This window comes from Balaenoptera physalus (assembly GCF_965194825.1).
Source record: "Balaenoptera physalus genome assembly, chromosome: X".
Lineage (NCBI taxonomy): Eukaryota > Metazoa > Chordata > Mammalia > Artiodactyla > Balaenopteridae > Balaenoptera > Balaenoptera physalus.
The window spans coordinates 94,619,894-94,643,453 of record NC_138903.1 but is presented as its reverse complement, the minus strand read 5'-3'; the positions used below and the strand labels follow the sequence as shown (position 1 = coordinate 94,643,453).

General features: G+C 34.4%; 1 protein-coding gene across 7 annotated transcripts in view; it reads right to left on the bottom strand.

Moving 5' to 3' along the window:
* TBC1D8B (TBC1 domain family member 8B) overlaps positions 1 to 23,560 on the bottom strand; it is an 82,789-nt gene that overhangs the window by 44,835 nt on the left and 14,394 nt on the right. For 5 of the 7 annotated variants that reach the window (XR_014259021.1, XM_082447524.1, XM_082447526.1 and 2 more), the window contains exons 2-7: positions 21,008 to 21,118; positions 18,455 to 18,573; positions 17,740 to 17,965; positions 16,785 to 17,025; positions 14,113 to 14,320; positions 13,290 to 13,457 (exon numbers count right to left, since the gene is read on the bottom strand). Coding sequence is in view for 6 of the 7 variants with exons in the window: in XM_082447524.1 (XP_082303650.1) it covers positions 13,290 to 13,457; positions 14,113 to 14,320; positions 16,785 to 17,025; positions 17,740 to 17,965; positions 18,455 to 18,573; positions 21,008 to 21,118 (1,073 nt within the window). In the remaining variant the exon portion in view is untranslated. The remainder of the gene's footprint in view (positions 1 to 13,289; positions 13,458 to 14,112; positions 14,321 to 16,784; positions 17,026 to 17,739; positions 17,966 to 18,454; positions 18,574 to 21,007; positions 21,119 to 23,560) is intronic. The other 2 variants (XM_082447525.1, XM_082447527.1) reach the window with 2 other exon arrangements.

The window sequence follows — 23,560 nt, the reverse complement described above, 5'->3', positions numbered from 1 at the left end:
CCAAACACAAAAATAAACTCAAAATGGATTAAAGACCTAAATGTAAGACCGGACACTATAAAACTCTTAGAGGAAAACATAGGAAGAACACTGTTTGACATAAATCACAGCAAGATCTTTTTTGATCCACCTCCTAGAGTAATGGAAATAAAAACAAAAATAAACAAATGAGACCTAATGAAACTTCAAAGCTTTTGCACAGCAAAGGAAACCATAAACAAGAAGAAAAGACAACTGTTAGAATGGGAGAAAATATTTGCAAATGAATCAATGGACAAAGGATTAATCTCCAAAATATATAAACAGCTCATGCAGCTCAATATTAAGAAAAACAAACCAATCCAAAAATGTGCAGAAGACCTAACTAGACATTTTTCCAAAGAAGACATACAGATGGCCAAGAAGCACATGAAAAGCTGCTCAACATCACTAATTATTAGAGAACTGCAAACCAAAACTACAATGAGGTATCACCTCACACCAGTTAGAATGGGCATCATCACAAAATCTACAAACCACAAATGCTGGAGAGGGTGTGGAGAAACGGGAACCCTCTTGCACTGTTGGTGGGAATGTAAATTGATACAGCCACTATGGAGAACAGTACGGAGGTTCCCTAAAAAACTAAAAATAGAATTACCATATGACACAGCAATCCCACTACCGGGCATATACCCTGAGCAAACCATAATTCAAAAAGACACATGCAACCCAATTTTCATTGCAGCAGGATTTACAATAGCCAGGTCATGAAAGCAACCTAAATGCCCATCGACAGACGAATGGATAAAGATGTAGTACATATATACAATGGAATATTACTCAGCCATAAAAAGGAACAAAATTGGGTCATTTGTAGAGACGTGGATGGATCTAGAGACTGTTATACAGAGTGAAGTAAGCGAGAAAGAGAAAAACAAATATCATATATTAACGCATATATGTGGAACCTAGAAAAATGGTACAGATGAACCGGTTTGCAGGGCAGAAGTTGAGACACAGCTGTAGAGAAATAATGTATGGACACCAAGGGGGGAAAGCGGCAGGGGGTGGTGGTGGTGGTGGTGGTGTGATGAATTGGGAGATTCCGATTGACATGTATACACTGATATGTATAAAATTGATGACTAAGAAGGACCTGCTGTATAAAAAAAAAATAAAATTAAAAAATTAAAAAAAAAAAGAAAAAGAAATGACAAAAATCTGCAATGCGATAAAATAAGAAATGTTTGGAAAGGTCATGGATTCAGTTAAATAAATTACAGTGTATAGAGCAAGGGAGATAAAATAAATAAATAAATAAATAAATAAAGTGATGAAAGGGAAAAACCTACCACCAAGATTACTCTCATTCAGATTTGATGGAGAAATTAAAACCTTTACAGATAAGCAAAACCTAAGAGAATTCAGAACCACCAAACCAGCTCTACAACAAATGCTAAAGGAACTTCTCTAGGCAGGAAACACAAGAGAAAGAAAAGACCTACAATAACAAAACCAAAACAATTAAGAAAATGGTAACAGGAACAAACATATCGATAATTACCTTAAATGTAAATGGATTAAATGCTCCAACCAAAAGACACAGACTGGCTGAATGGATACAAAAACAAGACCCGTACATATGCTGTCTACAAGAGACCCACTTCAGACCTAGGGACACATACAGACTGAAAGTGAGGGGATGGAAAAAGATATTCCATGCAAATGGAAATCAAAAGAAAGCTGGAGTAGCAATTCTCATATCAGACAAAATAGACTTTAAAATAAAGACTATTACAAGAGACACAGAAGGACACCACATAATGATCAAGGGATCAATCCAAGAAGAAGATAGAACAATTGTAAATATTTATGCACCCAATATAGGAGAACCTCAATACATAAGGCAAATGCTAACAGCCATAAAAGGGGACATTGACAGTAACACAGTAACAGTAGGGGACTTCAACACCCCACTTTCACCAATGGACAGATCATCCAAAATGAAAATAAATAAGGAAACATAAGCTTTAAATGATACATTAAACAAGATGGACTTAATTGGTATTTATAGGACATTCCATCCAAAAAGAACAGAATACACTTTCTTCTCAAGTGTTCATGGAACATTCTCTAGGATAGATCATATCTTGGGTCACAAATCAAGCCTTGGTAATTTTAAGAAAATTGAAATCGGATCAAGTATATTTTCCGACCACAACACTATGAGACTACATATCAATTACAGGAAAAAAACTGTAAAAAATACAAACGCATGGAGGCTAAACAATACACTACTAAATAACCAAGAGATCACTGAAGAAATCAAAGAGGAAATCAAAAAATACCTAGAAACAAATGACAATAAAACACCACGACCCAAAACCTATGGGATGCAGCAGAAGCAGTTCTAAGATGGAAGTTTATAGCAATGCAGTCCTACCTCAAGAAAGAAGAAACATCTCCAATAAACAACCTAACCTTACACCTAAAGCATTTAGAGAAAGAAGAATTTAAAAAACCCAAAGTTAGCAGAAGGAAAGAAATCATAAAGATCAGATCAGAAATAAATGAAAAAGAAATGAAAGAAATAATAGCAAACATCAATAAAACTAAAAGCTGGTTCTTTGAGAAGATAAACAAAATTGATAAACCATTAGCCAGACTCATCAAGAAATAAAGGGAGAAGACTCAAATCAACAGAATTAGAAATGAAAAAGGAGAAGTAACAACTGACCCTGCAGAAATACAAAAGACCATGAGAGATTACTATAAGCAACTCTATGCCAATAAAATGGACAACCTGGAAGAAATGGACAAATTCTTAGAAAATCACAACCTTCCGAGACTGAACCAGGAAGAAATAGAAAATATAAACAGACCAATCACAAGCACTAAAATTGAAACTGTGATTAAAAATCTTCCAACAAATTGGGCGATTGGGATTGACATGCATACACTGATGTATATAAAATTGATGACTGATTAAAAAAAAAATCTTCCAACAATCAAAATCCCAGGACCAGATGGATTCAGAGATGAATTCTATCAAACATTTACAGAAGAGCTAACACCTATCCTTCTCCAGCTCTTCCAAAATACAGCAGACGGAGGAACACTCCCAAATTCACTCTATGAGGCCACCATCACCCTGATACCAAAACCAGACAAAGATGTCACAAAAAAGGAAAACTACAGGCCAATATCTCTGATGAACATAGATGCAAAAATGCTCAACAAAATGCTAGCAAACAGAATCCAACAGCACATTAAAAGGATCATACATCATGATCAAGTGGGGTTTATCCCAGGAATGCAAGGATTCTTCAGTATATGCAAATCAATGTGACAGATCATATTAACAAACTGAAGGAAAAAAAACACATGATAATCTCAATAGATGCAGAAAAAGCTTTTGACAAAATTCAACACCCATTTATGATAAAAAACGCTTGAGAAAGTAGGCATAGAGGGAATCTACCTCAACATAATAAAGGCCATATATGACAAACCCACAGCCAACATCGTTCTCAATGGTGAAAAACTGAAACCATTTCCTCTAAGATCAGAAACAAGACAAGGGTGCCCACTCTCACCACTATTATTCAACATAGTTTTGGAAGTTTTAGCCACAGCAATCAGAGGAGAAAAAGAAATAAAAGGAATACAAATTGGAAAAGAAGAAGTAAAACTGTCACTGTTTGCAGATGACATGATGCTATACATAGAGAATCCTACAGATGCCACCAGAAAACTACTAGAGCTAATCAATGAATTTGGTAGAATAGCAGGATATAAAATTAATGCACAGAAATCTGTTGCATTCCCATACACTAATGATGAAAAATCTGAAAGAGAAATTAAGGAAACACTCCCATTTACCACTGCAACAAAAAGAATAAAATACCTAGGAATAAACCTACCTAAGGAGACAAAAGACCTGTATGCAGAAAACTATAAGACACTGATGAAAGAAATTAAAGATGATACAGACAGATGGAGAGATATACTATGTTCTTGGACTGGAAGAATCAAGATTGTGAAAATGACTATACTACCCAAAGCAATCTATAGATTCAATGCAATCCCTATCAAACTACCAATGGCATCTGTCACAGAAGTAGAACGAAAAATTTCACAATTTGTATGGAAACACAAAAGACCCCGAATAGCCAAAGCAATCTTGAGAAAGTAAAACGGAGCTGGAGGAATCAGGCTCCCAGACTTCAGACTATACTACAAAGCTACAGTAACCAAGACAGTATGGTACTGGCACAAAAACAGAAATATAGATCAAGGGAACAGGATAGAAAGCCCAGAGATAAACCCATGCACATATGGTCACCTTATCTTTGATAAAGGAGGCAAGGATATACAGTGGAGAAAAGACAGCCTCTTCAATAAGTGGTGCTGGGAAAACCGGACAGCTACATGTAAAAGAATGAAAGTAGAAGACTTCCTAACACCATATACAAACATAAACTCAAAATGGATTAAGGACCTAAATGTAAGGCCAGACACTATAAAACTCTTAGAGGAAAACATAGGCAGAACACTCTGTGACATAAATCACAGCAAGATTGTTTTTGACCCACCTCCTAGAGAAATGGAAATAAAAACAAAAATAAACAAATGGGACCTAATGAAACTTAAAAGATTTTGCACAGCAAAGGAAACCATAAACAAGATGAAAAGACAACCCTCAGAATGGGAGAAACTATTTGCAAACAAAACAAGTGACAAAGGATTAATCTCCAGAATATACAAGCAGCTCATGTAGGTCAATATCAAAAAAACAAACAACCCAATCCAAAAATGGGCAGAAGACCTAAATAGACATTTCTCCGAAGAAGATATGCAGATTGCCAGCAAACACATGAAAAGATGCTCAACATCACTAATCATTAGAGAAATGCAAATCAAAACTACAATGCGGTATCACCTCACACCGGTCAGAATGGCCATCATCAAAAAATCTACAAACAATAAATGCTGGAGAGGGTGTGGAGAAAAGGGAAACCTCTTACACTGTTGGTGGGAATGTAAATTGGTACAGCCACTATGGAGAACAGTATGAAGGTTCCTTAAAAGACTAAAATAGAAGTACCATACGAGCCAGCAATCCCACTACTGGACATATACCCTGAGAAAACCATAATTCAAAGAGTCATGTACCACAATGTTCACTGCAGCTCTATTTACAATAGCCAGGACATGGAAGTAACCTAAGTGTCCATCGACAGATGAATGGATAAAGAAGATGTGGCACATATATAAAAGGGAATATTACTCAGCCATAAACGGAAACGACATTGAGCTATTTGTAGTGAGGTGGATAGACCTAGAGTCTGTCATACAGAGTGAAGTAAATCAGAAAGAGAAAAACAAATACCGTATATTATCACATATATATGGGATCTAAAAAAAACAAAAAAGTTCTGAAGAACCTAGGGGCAGGACAGGAATAAAGACGCAGACGTAGAAAATGGACTTGAGGACACGGTAGAGGGAAGGGTAAGCTGGGACGAAGTAAGAGAGTAGCACTGATATATATACACTACCAAATTTTAAATAGCTAGTGGGAAGCAGCTGCATGGCACAGGGAGATCAGCTCGGTGCTTTGCGACCACCTAGAGGGGTGGGATAAGGTAGGTGGGAGGGAGACCCAAGAGGGAGGGGATATGGGGATATACGTATGCATATAGCTGATTCACTTTGTTATACAGCAGAAGCTAACACAACACTGTAAAGCAATTATACTCCAATAAAGATGTTAAAAAAAAAAAGTCCATGCTACCCAAAGCCATCCACAGACTCAAGGCAATCCCTATCAAAATTCAAATGGCACTTTTCATAGAAATAGAAAGAAATCCTGAAATTTACATGTAACCACAAGAGACCCTGAATAGACAATGAAATCCTGAAAAAGAACAAAGTTGAAGGCATCACATTTCCTGATTTCAAACTATATTACAAAGCTACAGTAATCAAAACAGCATGGTTCTGGCATAAAAATAGACACACAGGCTAACAGAACAGAGATGAGAGCCTGAAATAAATCCACATATATATAGTCAACTAATATCTGAAAAGGGAACCAAGACTACTCAATGTGGAAAGAACAGTTTCTTCAATAAATGGTGTTGGGAAAACTGAATATCCACATGCAAAAGAATGAAATTGGACCGTTATTTTACACCATGCACAAAAATTAACTCAAAATGAATTAAGGACTTAATCATAAAACCCAAAACTATAAAATTCCTAGAGGAAAATATAGGGGAAAAAGTTCCTTCACAGTGGTCTTAGCAACAATTTTTAAGATAGGACACCAAAAGCATAAGCAAATGTCAATAAGTGGGACTACATAAGGTTAAAAAGCTTCTGCAAAGAGAAAGAAATAATCAACAAAATGAAAAGGCAACATATAAAACAGAAGGAAGTATTTGCAAACCATAAATCAGATAAGGGATTAACATCTACAACATTAAGGGACTTACACAACTCAACAGCAAAAAACAAAACAAAACAGAACAAAAATCCTGATTAAGAAATGGACAAGGGACCTGAATAGATATTTTTTACAAAGATATACAAATGGCCAACAAATACATGAAAAGGTTCTGAACATCACTAATCATCAGGAAATGCAAATCAAAACCACAATGAGGTATAATTACACACCTGTTAGAATGGCTATTATCAAAAGACTATCATCAATAGTCTTATCAATAGCTATCTTATCAATAGCTATTATCTATTAAGTGTTGGCAAGAATGTGGAAAATAGGGAGCCAAAGCGCACTGTTGGTGATGATGTAAATTGGTACAGCGCTATGGAAAACATGTATGGAGGTCCTCAAAAGATTAAAATTAGAACTACCACATGATTTGGTAATCCCACTTCTGGGTATACATTCAAAGGAAATGAAGTCACTATCTTGAAGAGATATCTGCACCCCTTTGTTCATTGCAGCATTGTTCACAAAATCTAAGACAAATCTAACTGTTTACAGATGAATGGATAAAGAAAATTTGGTGTGTGCATATGTGTGTGTGTGTGTGTGTGTGTGTGTGTGTGTGTGTATGTATATATATATACACACAAAAGATTATTATTTAGCCATAAAAAGGAAGTTCTGCAAGGTGCAGCAACATGGATGGACATTGAGGGCACTACACTAAGTGAAATAAATCAGACAGAGAAAGACAAATACTGTATGATCTCAGTTATATGTGGAATATTAAATAGCCAGCTTTATAGAAGCAGAGTAGAACAGTGGTTTCCAGGGGCTAGGAGTAGGGGAAATGAGATGTTGGTCAATGTGTACAAACTTCCAGTTTATATGAAAACAAATTCTAGGGATCTAATGTACAGCATGGTGACTACAGTTAACAATATTGTATATTTGAAAGTTGCTATGAGAGTAGAATTTAAATGTTCTCACTACAACAACAACAACAACAAAATTGTAATTACATGAGGTGGGACATATGTTAACTAACCTTACTGTGGTAATCATTTTAATATATGTGCATCAAATCATCACATCGTACATCTTAAACTTACACAATGTTATATGTCAATTATCTCAATAAATCTGGGGGAAAAAAAAGAACCTGGCAGTTCCTTACACACATAGTTGAAGTTTAACAAATATTTGTTGAATTTTTAAAAATTCAAAAAAAAATAAATGAGGTATCAAACCACAAAAAGATATGGAGGAACCTTAAATGCATATTGCTAAGGAGTCAGTCTGAAAAGGATACATATGGTATGATTCCAACTATATAACATTTTGGAAAAGGCAAGAGTATAGAAACAGTAAAATGATCAGTGGTTACCAAGGGTTGGGGAGAGGGATAAACAGGTAGAGCACAAGGGATATTTAGGGTGGGGAAATTATTCTGTATGATACTATAATGGTAGATATATTATGTATTTGGCAAAAGCCATAGAATTGTACACCACCAAGAGTGGATCCAAATGTAAACTATGCACTTTAGTTAATAATGTATCAATACTGGTTCATCAATTGTAACAAATGTACCATACCAATGCAAGATGTTAATAATAGGGAAAACTGGGCATAGTAGAGGGCAGGTGGGTGTATATAGGAACTCTGTACTTTCTGTTCAATTTTTCTGTAAACCTAAAACTGCTCTAAGAAATAAAGTCTATTAATTAAAAAGATTTAAAAAAGGAAAGTATGACAACTATGTCCCATCAAATAGAGAATATCAACAAAGAGAAATTATTAAAACAAAGAATCAATCAACAATGTATGAAGGATTTCAATTTCTTCACATCCTCCTCAACATTTGTTATTGTCTGTCTTTATTATTAGAGCCACCCTAGTGGGTGTGAAAGGGTCTCTAATTGTGGCTTTGATTTGCAGTTCCCTAATGACTATTTACTTCGAAGATCTTCATGTGCTTAATGGCCATTTCTTTATCTTCTTTAGAGAATTGTATATTCAAATCCTTTGGCCGTTTAAAAAAAATTAGATTCTTTGCCTTTTATTTTTGAGTTGTAAGAGTTTTTTATATATTCTGGATAGATGTCCCTTATCAGATATATAATTTGCAAATATTTTCTCTCATTCTGCGTACTGTCTCTTCACTTTCTTGATGGTATCATTTGTACAACAAACATTTTTAATTTTGATGTAGCCAATTTGCATATTTTTTCTTTTGTCGTGTTTTTATGTCACAGCTAAGAAAAAATTTGCCTAATTCAAAGTCATGAAGATTTAGTCTTACGTTTTCTCTAAGAGTTTTATAGTTTTAGCTCTTACATTTAGGTCTTTGATCCATTTAATTTTTGTGTATGGTGTAAAAAAAGGTTCAACTTTATGTTTTTTTGTGTATGTATGTGGATATCCATTGTCCCCACACCATTTGTTGAACAGACTATATTTCCCTCTTTGCATTTATTTGGCACTCTGTTGAAAAAAATCAATTGACCAGGGACTTCCCTGGTGGTGCAGTGGTTAAGAATCCGCCTGCCAATGCAGGGGACACAGGTTCAATCCCTAGTCTCGGAAGATCCCAAATGCCGCGGAGCAACTAAGCCTGTGCGCCACAACTACTGAGCCTGTGCTCTGGAGCCTGCGAGCCACAACTACTGAGCTCATGTGCCACAACTACTGAAGCCCACGCACCTAGAGCCCGTGCTGCGCAACAAGAGAAGCCACCGTGGTGAGAAGCCCCCGCACCACAACGAAGAGTAGCCCCCACTCGCCACAAGTAGAGAAAGCCCGCGCACAGCAACAAAGACCCAACACAGCCAAAAATAAAATTAATTAATTTTAAAAAATCAATTGACCATAAATGTAAGACTTTATTTCAAGACTCTCAATTCTATTACACTGATCTATATGTCTAACCTTACACCAGGAACATGCTGTCTTGTTTACTACAGCTGTGTAGTAAGTTTTGAAATTGAGAATTGTGAGTCCTCCAACTTTGTTCTTCCTCGTGAATACTGTGTTAGCTATTCTGGGTCCCTTGCATTTACACATTAATTTTATGATCTCCAAAGCTTTACTTTGAATACATACATATCAGTTACCCAGCTTCTGTGGATTGTAACTATACCAGAAGTCTGAAGTTACCACTAGAGGTACGAAAAAAAGGCTCACTTAACATCATCCCTTTAACTTTAGTAGCTTAAGAAAGATGAAAAGAATGTCCATGACTAAGGTGGAGGAAAAGTAGAAGTTTAGGGTAAAGCAGTCCAGTAGTATTTCACCTTGAAACCCAAGAAGCCAACAAGACCTAGAAGGGTTGAAAGTTAAGAGGATTCAGGGAAAGTTTAAAAGGAGTATTCAAATCAATGTCTGAATATAAGGGTAGGACAGAAGAATATTACAAAGGAAAAAACTATTAGTGAGTATATGTCCCATATTACAACACTTTTCTTTTTTAAAAAGCTTGTTTTGACAAGTCTACTTTACTATTAATGTTACATTTTGCTGTTCTAATGAGGGATTATGTTTTTGCAAAACCGGTTTAAAAATTCATGGTTGGAGTCTGGGTCTCAAGCAAAGTACATTCCCTTAATTTAGGCCATATGACTGAGGAACCAGTTTATCTATTAGTAGTATATCTAAACTACAGGAAAAGTAGCCAAGAAGGAAAAGAAAAATTAACCCTTAAGTTACAAAACCCCAAACATCAATATATAAAAGGGATGACAAGTGTGCTGCTTCTATCCATGATTACCTTTTAAGTATTCATAAAAATCACACTAACATATTCACCTTCAAAGATGCTGGTTTAAATCAATTTAATATTTGAATTGTTTGAAGAGCATAATAAAGTATTCAGGAAACTAAGCTTAAATTACTTAACTTTTGGGCTTCCCTGGTGGCGCAGTGGTTGAGAATCTGCCTGCTAATGCAGGGGACACGGGTTCGAGCCCTGGTCTGGGAAGATCCCACATGCCGCGGAGCAACTAGGCCCGTGAGCCACAACTACTGAGCCTGCGCGTCTGGAGCCTGTGCTCCGCAACAAGAGAGGCCACGATGGTGAGAGGCCCGCGCACCACGATGAGGAGTGGCCCCCGCTTGCTGCAACTAGAGGAAGCCCTCGCACAGAAGCGAAGACCCAACACAGCCCAAAAAATAAATAAATAAATAAATAATAAATCCATATGTCTAAAAAAAAAAGATTAATATTTCTTTATGTGTAATTTTTCTACAAACTATTAGATTTAAATTAGAATATCTCACAAACTCAACATAATAATGATGGTTGGGGGCCAGAGTTGACCTGTAAAATAAAAAATTACAGCAAAAATACAAAGAAATACTTCTCTTAGATATCAGAAGCTTATCTTAAAATAGGCTCCTGTTCATAGCACATAATTTTAAATTAGCGCTAATTTTATTTTTAATAAAATTTCTGATTTTCTAATGTTGAAATAAATCTACTCCACACAGCCTAATTTATATTATAGTTACAGAAAACATATTACTTTATTCTTATTAAGGCAAACAAACACCAGTTGTGTGCGTTAAACTATTATTCTTATCTGCATTATTGTATAGGATAAGGAAGCCATTACTTCTAATTTAAAAAACTTAGAAAGATAGGGCTGGTTATGAGAACTAATGAAACAAGTATGTTTACATATACTTTGATAATCTGTAGAAGATATCTGCCCTTCTAAACACTTCAATGCATACATAGCTCAATTTCTACCTCTTCTTGACATTCTATAGTTCCTATGATCCACTTATAATGTAGTCTCAAAGCATCAAGTAAAGGATCTTTAGCAGTATTTTCCCTCTTAGGCCACTTTGCTTAAAATTAAGCTAAAAGGGCCCACTTTTCTTTCATTTAGTATAGTTTTGAAAAATTACCATATCTGGTAATATTTCTTGAGTATATGTGTTAATAAAAAAATTAAAAATTAATGTGTTTTCTAAGCATTTGATTAGAATTTTTCAAAACCTGTGTATGTACCCAGATTTTAACATAACTTAACAAAATGTGGAGAATTTTAATTGACATTTAAAAATTTAGACAGAACTGGTACATACGTACAATTCCAATTGTTTCTGGGAGCATTTGTTCTTTGTATCACATTTTGATGTACTCACAGGAAAAATTTCCTAGTCCTTCCTGTATTCATATTTAGATTTGTTGATTTAAACTTCTTTGAGATTTAGAATAAAAAGTCTTGTTGTTTGTGTAAATTTTACCAGATTTGGTAAAATTACAGAGTATAATTTTTTTCTTTTTGTTTTAGTATGCTAGGTATAGCTATAAAATAATGTAACTACAATTTCTGTCATTTAGAAATCAAATGGAACCAGCTCCTGTTTAACAAGCTCTCTCTTTACTATTTTAAAAAATGTACTATAAATAAAGCTAGACATATACAGATAATACTAAAACAAGTTAATATTCTTCCTCATTGCTAAGATAAAAATCTTCAGTGAAAATAGAATGTTATAACAATTTTTTAAAAATACATTTCCAAGCACCCAGTATACCAACTGGTATTTTGTACATATCTTTATTAAAACCTTTAAAAATGGGTAAGAGAAACTAGAAAGCTTAGAACTTTGACATACACCTGCAAAGACAGTAAACATTTTGAAACAAAATCCTTTCTTAACTGCTGAGCATATCCAACTATTAGAGGGGCCTGAGAGTTTTCAGGGGAAAAATTCCAGTTATTCAGGTTTAAGAGACACAGATAAATTAAAGGAGAAGGAAAGATAAGCAGAGCATTACATCCAACATACAGACTGAATCTGAAATGGACTAGGACAGAAAAACAAAAGTGAGATAAGCAAGAATATGGGAGCAAGACTGATCAGATTTTACTTATGTCCTCACATCAAACTATGGTATATCCTGGGTATATATTTGAAGAGAATGAAAGATTAGCAAATTGGGGCAAGAAAACTCTTAATGGCCAACACGAAAGTTCTGTGTCTGGAACTGAGATACACATATTTTTTTAATTATGTTTTCATTGTGCTTTTCTATTATCAAAGGAAGAGTTAGTCTTGTCAATCCTGCATTCTAATTGACTTAGCATAATATTTTCAGTCTCTGCTCTGGAGAAAGAAGTAAAAGCCTCTATCATCCAATCCAAGTAAAATAATATAGCCAGTAAAGCCAATGTTGATTTTTTTCTTTGCATTTTTAATTAAAATATAAGTAGTTATAATGTGATGTTTTATCAATCTATTAAAACATGAGATTCCTTGGCATTGAAAAAGAAAATTAATTTGAACTGAAACTACCTACATTTCCATAAAAGACAAACATCAAAATCAGGCTTTTAATCACCCTTTGCCAAGAATATTTGCCTTCTCTAATATTTTACTAGTAAATAGATATGTCACTATTTTGCTTTGGCCTAGATTATGCAAATAAGGCTGACCTACTTGATGTTAAATAAAAAGATAGATTGTCTCTCTACAGCAATAAGAGGAAAGTCCTTTTTCAATGCCTTATTGAATTCTCAAATATAGTTTGAGTTGTTAAAAGCCATGTAATGTGAAAGTACAAGGTGTGTATATATAATAAATAGCAAATATAGTCAAGAAAGATCAAATGATAATAATTTTTTTAAAAGTCTGAATTCCTAAAAGAAGATAAAGTCCTTAATTCTCACTTCTGCTTTATGATGTGGCTTAGAGAATATAATTTCTTTGGTGTTCATCTTTTAAAAAAACTCAACCTAAGTATAAATAGGAAAGGTACTATGAATTCCTTTTGAAAGTACGGACCACACAAAACACAAACCTTTTTATCAAAATGACTTGATTGCTAGATACTTACCTCTGTGCTAATATCGTGATACTGAGTTGAAGCTGCCCCGCACTTGAGCCTGAGTTTTGCCACCAATTGCTCAAATTCTTTAACTTCACTGAAGCGAAAAGCTGTTTTTCCTTTGATGCTAATGATGACAGATTTGCTGGAATCATTTGTCTTATCTATAGCTAAGACCTGGGGGATGAAAACATAAATGAATCGCATTTTCCCTTGTTACTGACAAGGTCAGGCAAAATGTGTTTAGCTTATTTTTTTGTGGCTACAAGTTTTGGTCTGTGGTAGGGCTTAGTAAGAAATAGACTTTGGGTACTAGTTGTACCACTAATACAAGCAACCTCAGTGCAAGATATTTCACTTCTAAAGGAAAAGGTTTAACTAACATATAACCTTTAAAAATGACAATACAAATGTAAAAATTCAGTGCCGCAATAGGGACAATTGATTTCTCACTTACACAAAAGCTATCAATTCTATTCTTTCTGACCATGGGTATCAAATATGATAGCATAAATTATGGTATCCATGTCATAAACATCTGAGTGATCATGCTCCATGTTGAGTCATCCCAAACCCTTATCCTGTTTATTAATTTTTAATTTTTTTTTTCATTTTCAGTAAGAGCTATAAGGCTCTTATCCTAGTACTCTTATCCTCAGGAATGGTACTCTTATCCTGAAGAATATAACTGGACTTAAAAATGATTATTTAAAATTACTAAAAGGATGTTGCATATTGAGTTTTTAATAATTTACAGAATTAAAGGGTATTTTACTCTGTGAATGGTAACATTTTTGAACTAAAAACTGATATGTAACTAAATTTGTTTTACCTCTCGTAATGGAATGATTACACTACATAGATTGCCATCCTGGCTAGCAAAGCAGATATAGTTTTCTGAGATGCACATTTTTCCATGAGTGTTGAAGTGGCTGAATGGTACCCATAAGAAACATTCATGTACTTCTTTCAAAGTCTCTTCTTTGGGCAGCCTAAAAAAAGCATTAAACTGCTCACTGTGGGCTCGATTTTCCAGACCTCTATAGGAAAGAAAAAAAGGGGGGCTCAAATGATGACTTCTAAAGTATACACATGTCCATATTGATTAATCTAAATGCACTGTAAAGCAGAATGATTAAGCACTACATGCTATGTTCTTCAACAAATTATGAAATGGAAGAAACACTGATTCCTAACCAATTTATTTTGTTTGTTCTCTTTTCCAATTTTGTATTATTAGTAGTAGATTACAATGCACAACAGTTAGAGATGATGTAGGTCTTCAAACCATCTATTAAAGGGTGATTTTCTGGAAGATTACTATATTATTATATATTCATAATATGTGAATATGGCTAAAATCAATCTTGGCAGACAATAATTTTTACATCTGGTTATCAGAAAATCAAAAGAGCTACCCAGTTCAAACAAAATAAAATAATGAAAATTTATGGCATCAAAATTTAGATGGGAAGACTAGTATATAAAAATAATATTAAAATTAAGTGAAGCAAAAATGTAAATGAATGTTTAAAAAATTCAAAAGTAGAGGCAAGATAAAACAACACTGCTTGCACAATATTGGGCACAGAATGGGTGTCAATAAACACAGATGACTTGTTAACTCATACATAAGTATATAAATAAAAAACAATTGCTTAAAATAGTACAATTTTTCTAGAGGCACTAAACACTTGTGCTAAGCAGCAATGCCATCTGGGGTAGTGAGTAAATTATGCAAGTTCGAACTCAAAGCCAACAAAGTTAAAACTAAATTTATCCTTCCAGCATATACTATTTGAATATGTGGCAGTTCACAATGTCTTTCAAAAATAATTCTGATAAATATGAACAAAGAACCACATTAATTTTTACCTCACTTAAATTGTAATTTGGTGGGCTATTTCACTATTATTTAAAAGGATAAGGACTTTTTACATGAATGAAAAGATGTCCATGATACATTATTTTAAGGGGGAGAAAAAGCAGATTGTAAAATAATATGTGATGTTTAGATCCCCTCCATGCTTTTGGCAAATATTTTTAATTCATGCATTAAAAGGCCTGGAAGGATATACACTGAATTTAGCTATTGTAGTACATATTTGTAAAAACAATAAGCCAAAGCAATAAAGATACTCCAGTTTATAAAAAAGTCATTTGGAAACTAAGTCCAAATAAGCTATTGTTCTTTTTAACTTACTAGAAAAAAGGATTTAGATATATACAATTTTCAATAGGCTCTTTTAAAACTGCACATAGACGAAAATGAATTTCCTATACCTCATTTAAATACAGACTTGGTAATGAATAACTCATTGATAGATGGCCTTTTAGAATATTTTAAGGGAAATAAAATGGCTAAAAATGTTTGTTTATGGTGGCCAATCAAAACAACCTACAAAAACAAATGCCTCACTATAACATAACATAAACTGTATTTTTAATCCTTATAGAGTTCTATTTATAAATCATGTACACTGGGACCTAATTTTGGTAATAAGGTGTAAAAAAATTCACCTCGCTGATCTATTTCCAGAAAAGCAGGAAGGCTCACAAAGGAACCCTTATGTATATAGCTTTTAGGAATGGTTTAAGAATAGGCAAGAGGAACAACTGTACCCAAGTTAGGGCTATGTAGCAATCACACAACCATCCAAGTCACTTGTTCTGGTCTATCCATAGGACTTCAGCTTAGGTTTGTCTCATTTACACTTTCCCATACAGTCTATACCCTCATCCTTCTTGCCAGAAGTGGTTCTCACTAGCTATTTCTGGATCCTCTCCGCCCTCCCTCCCCTTTGGCATGCTCAGCTCACTTCAGTCAACTGTTCTGAGTGTTGAGCAGGATGAAATGGCTCTGGTCAGTTTCAGCAAACCAAATATAGTGGCAAACAGCTACCAGACAGATACTTCTGATGCAGGCATTAATAATGATTAACATTTATCTAGTGCTTTATATTTTACAAAGTGCTTTCAAACGTTATATTGCTCATTCCTCACAAGTGCTCTCTGAGGTACAAATGACCGCTGAGAAAACTGAGGTCCTGAGAGATTATGACTTGTGCCAGGGTTGCTCTACTCTCATTCTGAAGCGCATGTTCCATTGACTCTACTAACTTACCCTTTTAATAAAAAGTGAAACTGTCGGTGGGGGGGGGGGGTGGGGGATGGTGGGAGAGGGAAATATTGGGAGTTTGGGATTAGCAGATGCAAACTATTATATATAGGATGGATAAACAACAAGGTCCTACTGTATAGCACAGGGAACTATATTCAATATCCTGTGATAAACCATAATGGAATGGAGAGGATACTATTTGTGAAATGCACATGAATAAACTAAAAAAACCCACACATCTATGATTACTTCAAAGAAAAACTATCATATAACATAGAACAATTAAATTTTTTTAAGAACAGTTAACTTTTAATGCTATTCAATGCTACCATTCTTTGGTCAAACAATACTTAAAAAGTAAATATTAATTAAGCTTTGAATACCTTTTAGTAATTTGTAGAGGATCATCAAGGATTGGGTCATTATCAAATGTTTCCTTATCAAAAATTCTTTTTATAGCATAGTTTGCCAGCTGTTCCATAAGAAGGTATGTTTGGTTAATATGCAAAAACATTGAAAAGTAGTGATTCTCTCCTTGGGAACACACATGAATACTCTCTGTCAGTATGACATTTGAAGTCTTTTCAAGTTTTGAGACCGCATCCCAGGAGATAATGAGTTTTACTGCAAATAAGAATTATAAGCAGATATGATTAAATTTCTCAATGTTGATTCATATTTATCAATCAGGTCTTTCAAAACAATAGTTAACCACTTGAAAAATGCTATGAACAACTAAAATATTTTAGAGTTCAAGATATTAGTTAAAATTTTGAAGCATAACAATGAACATACAATAATTGGTGATCCTAGGAACAGATATAATTTTAAATAATTTTTAATTTTTTCTGATTCGATATTTAAACCTGATATTAAATTTGATATTTCAATTTACACAATTATATAACCATTGGTGTAAAAGCTATACATGTGCTATGAACAGTACTGTTTGATTCTTCTTTGTAGCTGTGAGCCATTAGGTACTATGATTACTATATGTATATTGTATGTTTAAAACAAGTATTAAAACATAGATTAAAGAAAGTAGGTAGTTTAGAACAAGTGAAAGAAAGGAGTCACATGCTAGATCACCATCATCATTTAATATTCGTTTGTCTCCCACAATATGCAAGGCATTCTATACACAATTCTAATGGTTCTTATGTTAAACAACCAGTCTTAAAAGTATTCTTTCCCTAGATGAAGTAAACTTTTTAATGTACAGTTTAATTACCCTTAATATCTATCCTATTACTTTATATGCAACCTAACACCACCACAGAGTTGATAGGTCAGTCTGCAAGTTCAAAGTCACAGTAAGCAACAGAAACCACTTACTTTCTGATCCCAACAAAAAAGAATAGAAGCTCAGAAAGTTGGTGCTAAGATATAGCCAACCCTGACAAGGAACCCGTCCTTTCCAATAACTGCACGAGTAATAGGTCACTAACTTTTCCTGCTCTGGTAAACCAAAACATTTTTCAAATTTCAAAAGGGCTTCTCGAAATTTCTCAGGGTCATCTTCTTTTGCAAAAGAATGTTTTCCCTCTTCAGCAATTAATCCCTAAAGGAGACAAAATATTTTCTGAAAATTAGTAATTACCTACCAACAAAAATATCTCTCACATATTTAAACAATTCATTGACTAAAACTGTACACACACACACACACACATGCATGTGCACACACATCTCTTAGGACAGAGGTGAGCAGATTTTGTTTAATTTTGTAATTAGGCTTTTTCTAATGCCTCACAAGGAGCTACCACAAATAGAGGTGCTAAATATTATTTTGATTGAATGAAGGGTTCATTCAAGCTGCAAACTCAAGAGATTCTGAAATGAAAATATCCCTAATAGCACTCACAAGGGCACCAAAGACTAACCGCTAACTTTACAATGTCTTTAGTTCTGATTCTGATATTCATATACGTGATTCTGCCAATTCTGAAAGGTGGCAGTAAAACAATGACCTGCCATGCAGCTTCGATCCTCAAATAAGAGGGTCAAAGACTTTAGTATTCCATCTACAAAATATATCCATGCCACTTACTCTTATCTTTCCTTGTACAAAATTAGTAATATCTTCATTAGAATCAAACACAGACAAGGTCTTCATGATATTTTGTTCTAACCATTCCCAATGTTTGGTTATTTCTTCTCTGTTGGCTCCTGATTCATAATAAAAGAGAATGAAAGAGTCAAAGAAAACTCCACACACAAAAAACTGCTCTTGATATTTATAAGCTTAGTTTTAAAAGAAATAAAATTATATTTGCTCATTTTCAAAAATGATCATCATAAAAGAATAGGGGTACTACATTTATTCTCTATTTCATCACTATATGTGGGTAGGAACACTATAAGTAGAAAGAATAAAATATTTAAGGAAAGTGGAGAAAAGTAAATACAACTCATGAGAAAAGATATAAAATTCTGAAAACAAGGTGCCAGTAACTGGTGCCTACGGTAACCAGTTCTTTTAAGAGAATATATAGAGTAGCAGAATATAAACATACATAATGTAATCTTTGGCCTTCAAATAATACAGTCAGTACTGTGCCTATCTGTGTGACTGAAAACAGCATGCACATGACAATCCTATGCACACTGTGTAAATGTGGATTTTAACTGTGGCAACTCTATCTCAGAAAGTATGAAGCCTTTGCTCAGAGTCAACTCCTTCATTAAAAGGTCTAGTCAACTTAAAGAAATTTTATGAAAGAGGTTAGAAATCCTGTAGCAAGGTTAAATCCTTGTGACCTCCTGCATCAGTGTTAGATGGTTTATTGAGGGTCAGACTAAATACTACACTTAGCTCTGGGTTGCTTTGGCTTGAAGAACATTTCAATATCTATCAATTTCCCCCTATAACCCACAGACCTTTAAGATCTCTCTAGCACTGCAGATTATACAAATCTCATTCAAAAGAAATATCCTGACTTCTAAGTACGTTTTATGATATATGGAGAGTGATACATTAAAAAATTTATTGACACTGCAAAATCGCCTATTTCCTACAGTTCAGTTAGAATTGTATTCATGTTTCTCAAGTCATCATACCATGTGTAATATCTTTCTTTAATGAACAACAAATAAAAGCCATGGGGAAATTTTAAGGCCTTAATTTTGGTCCTTTAGGTATAAAGAAGCTTCATTAGTAGGTAACTACTATATTTCTGTATCAGGTTAATTTGGGGGAATAAGTTGTATTATCATCCATTTTTTTTAAGTAAAAGGGATATTTTTTCTAAATAATTTCTACCAACCAGATTTAGAGTTGAGGTTATAGACATCTCATGATGTCAGCAGGTGTAATATCTTCTTCATTTAGTTTAAACAGCATTCAATTTAAAAGAGCCAGGAGAAAACACTCACCAGAAACACTAAAGGAAGTTTAGAGGGAGATGCACAAAACAAGCCACACATCTTAAAAAATTAATTGTATGCTGTATGTTCACACACATGAACTGTCCAGAAATTGACAGGCTTTTATTTTTTTAAAAAAGTATGTATACTTAAAAGAAGAGGGGGGAGAAGAGAGAAAGAATGAGAAAAAGGCAGCCTTTCAACATTAAAAAAGCCACAAATCTCGGATTCTAATTTAGACCAACATTGTAATGGCATCATAAAAGAAGTAAACTGTCACTGTATTTTTTTCTTTTAATTTTGAGTTTCTTTGTTAGGAAGAACCATCCTAATTCCTTTTCTACCACAAAAGATATATGTGGAAGCATCTGAACCACCCCAGCATGGATGAATATGTAGCATTACGTGTAAGATATCCCTTCATATTTCAAGGATATGGTGCCTTTTGCGAGAAAGTCAGTGTGTAACTAAAAAAGGTTCAGATTTTTAGGCTTAAATTTTCTTAGGGATCAGCCTTTAAGTTTTGAACTTGATTCTCCTCATCTGAGTTATTAGAGATGAAACAAAGTACTTCATGGGGGAGGTTCTCATCTTCCTAGCAGTTGGGTTAAGCAGGAGAGGTATTGGGTTGGCCAAAAAGTTCATTTGGGTTTTTCCATAAGATAGTATGGAAAACCCAAACGAACTTTTTGGCCAACCCAATAAGTTGAAGAAAGGAGTCATACAGCAGTAGCACTAAGCAAAATTTACTCAGAATCAGCACTGCTGGAACACATGCTTTAGGTCCCTCACATTAATGGATTTTTAAAAAATAATTTGTAATCCTTCTTAAATAAATAGATATCTTTCTAGTCTCTCAAATAGAGCTGCACATTTAACTCGTTTCTAAATCAAAACAACTGGGGAGATTCTATTCCCATATAAGTCATTACAGAGTATTGAGTAGAGTTCCCTGTGCTATACAGCAGGTCCTTACTAGTTATCTATTTTATATATAGTAGTGTATATATGTCAATCCCAATCTCCCAGTTTGTCCCTCACCCCCCCCCCACGTTTCCCCCTTGGTAACCATAAGTTTGTTTTCTACATCTGTGACTCTATTTGTAAATCAACTATACTCCAATAAAAATTAATTAAAAAAAAAAACAAAACAACTGGGGAATATAAGTAAATTTAAATATTCAATTTCTTAAGATCCTTATTTGTTTGAATTCCATGTTTTAAAAATCATACTCACCACACGCAATTGACAGGTAAACTTGAGAATCTGGTGTCTGGTGTAGGATGCGAAATGGAGCTACTTTAGCAGTGGAGTCTAAGACTGAATCAAGAGTCCCAACCAGAAGCCCTATTGTAATAAACAGACTGTTGAAACAAGGATTTTACAAGAGATAAAATCAATATCGCTTCATATGACTAACAACCAATGTTTTTTTTTTAATTTCTAGCCCAAAGCTTCCTTATAGAGATTTTTCTTAAAGAAAAAATATACTCAGGATGAAGAGATTACGCTGCTCCAATGTCAGTAGTTCTTGAAAATATTATCTTTCAATAAAAGAATAAGTCAGGTTCAGTTGTCTAAACCTCATGATATATCTGCAGCACTTATTTACCTCCTTTACAAGGTTGTGTATAGAGCAGATAAGAATGTAGATTCTGGTACCAGAGATTACCTAGGTTTGAATCCTGGCTCTGGTACTTACTTGTGTCAACTTGAGCCAGTTGTAATTATGTTTTCTTCATCCTCATTTGTAAAATAAGGGGGTAAAAATGGAGTCTACCACAAAAGGTTGTTGTAAAGATGAAATGAGTTATTATTACACATAAAACACTTAGCATATAGCAAAAGACTCAGTGTTAGTTAATACTATTATAAGAAAACAATGGATATTTAAACAAGATAAAAAAAACCTTGATTAATTAAAATGCTTAGGTAAGGGGAATTTCTTTTTAACATTTAATTTCTCAATTTGGAATTCAAGCCTTTGATCATTTAGCTTCAATTTAATTATCTGATATTTCCTACTCCTCCCTAGAATAAAGTTTGTTGTTTTCTTAAACAACTAATTTCTCCCTTAAAGTCTTTGCTAAGCAAGTCTCTTTTTACCTAGAAATGCTAATGCAAGTCTTGTAGCCCAGTCTGGCTAATCCAAATTCTACATTTTCTTCAAGACCCAATTCCCCTATGAAATCTTCACTGGCAACCCCAAGCACTTATGCCTTCCCTTTTCTCTGATCACTTATGGCACTTAAAGTCTATATGACACAACCTAGCATTCTGATTCTGATTATTAGGCTAGTTATTACAACTACTTTCTAAGTGCTTCATGTGTATTTATCTTACCTCCTTATCTAGATTATTAGTTCTCTGGGGACAATAAGCATGTCTTCTACCTCTGGGTTTGTATCCCTAACTTTCAACATATTGCTGGACACAACAGGAGCAAAATTTGTTGACTTAACTGTATCAGTGAGATAGCTGAAATACATAAATCTACCCTCCTTTTCTGGAAGCTTTGATTGGTTGAGTGTTTGTTTTAGTTTATGAGGCATTCCTCTTTTATTTAGCATACAGACTTAGAAAAAATAAATCAATTATAAAACAGGCCTTTGGCTATTTTCCTATCTTTACCCACTTAAAAGGAGTTAAGACTTCAAGCAAGCTTTGAATGAGAATATAGGTAGGTTGGCAGATGTGAGGTAGGAAGTTTATTATAAGCATAGAGGGAGGCAAATTAGAAGAGTAGGAGATAGAACAAAGAAATAAAGAGAAATTTGGCTCAGCTGAAAGAAAAGGGTGGGAAAGTAGATGTAGGAATTGGTAAAAAAGTAAAAATAGGGGTCACAAATGCAGCATAACATCAATTAGCAATCTTACATAGGGTTTTGATAGTGGGGGTCAAGTATCAAGAAAGATTTTGGCAATCACAACACGTGCAGCTTATAGAAAGAAGAAATTATCTGGGACTTCCCTGGTGGTCCAGTGGTTAAGAATCCGTCTTGCAATTCAGAGGACGCCGGTTCGATCCCTGGTCGGGGAACTAAGATCCCACATACCGTGGGGCAACTAAGCCCGTGTGCCACAACTACTGAGAGCCTGCCTGCCGCAAACTACAGAGCCCACGTGCTCTGGAGCCTGCACGCCACAACTAGAGAGACGCCCACACACCGCAAGGAAGAGCCCGCATGCCGCAACTAAGACGACGCAGCCAAACATAATAAATAAGTAAAGTTTGCATAAAAAAAGAAATTATCTGATATGAAAAACCTATACTATGAATTGAAGACTAAGAAAAAGAAATATGAACATCCAAACAAATATTATGAAAGAGACAGTACCGGGGAAGAGAGAATGGGAATGAAGAGGAGAGACAGAGGAAGTGATTATATATCAACTAATAATGAGGGAATTACTGAAGGGCTTGGAGATAAAAGGCAAAATCTATCACTTTCAGAGTGAAAAAGTGTAAGAAATTGGAGATCTGGCTAAGAGACCAAGGACAAGGTAAGAAAAGTAGAAGTTGGTGAAAGATAAAGAAATAAAAGTGGGAGCTAAACATATGCAGATAGCTTCTTCAGAGCAATGTAATTGAAATTATTCAGGAAATGGAAAAAAGGAGGATTTTCTCAGTTTGAAGATGGGAAAGTAAAAATACTAAAATAGATAAAAGAGTAGTAGTAAAAAACAACCAAAAGAGGTAACTATCTTCAGGTTGAAAAAATGGAATCAAGTGTATGAATGTCTGTTTATATAAATAAACATGCAATAACTTGACAAAACTGTCAAAAT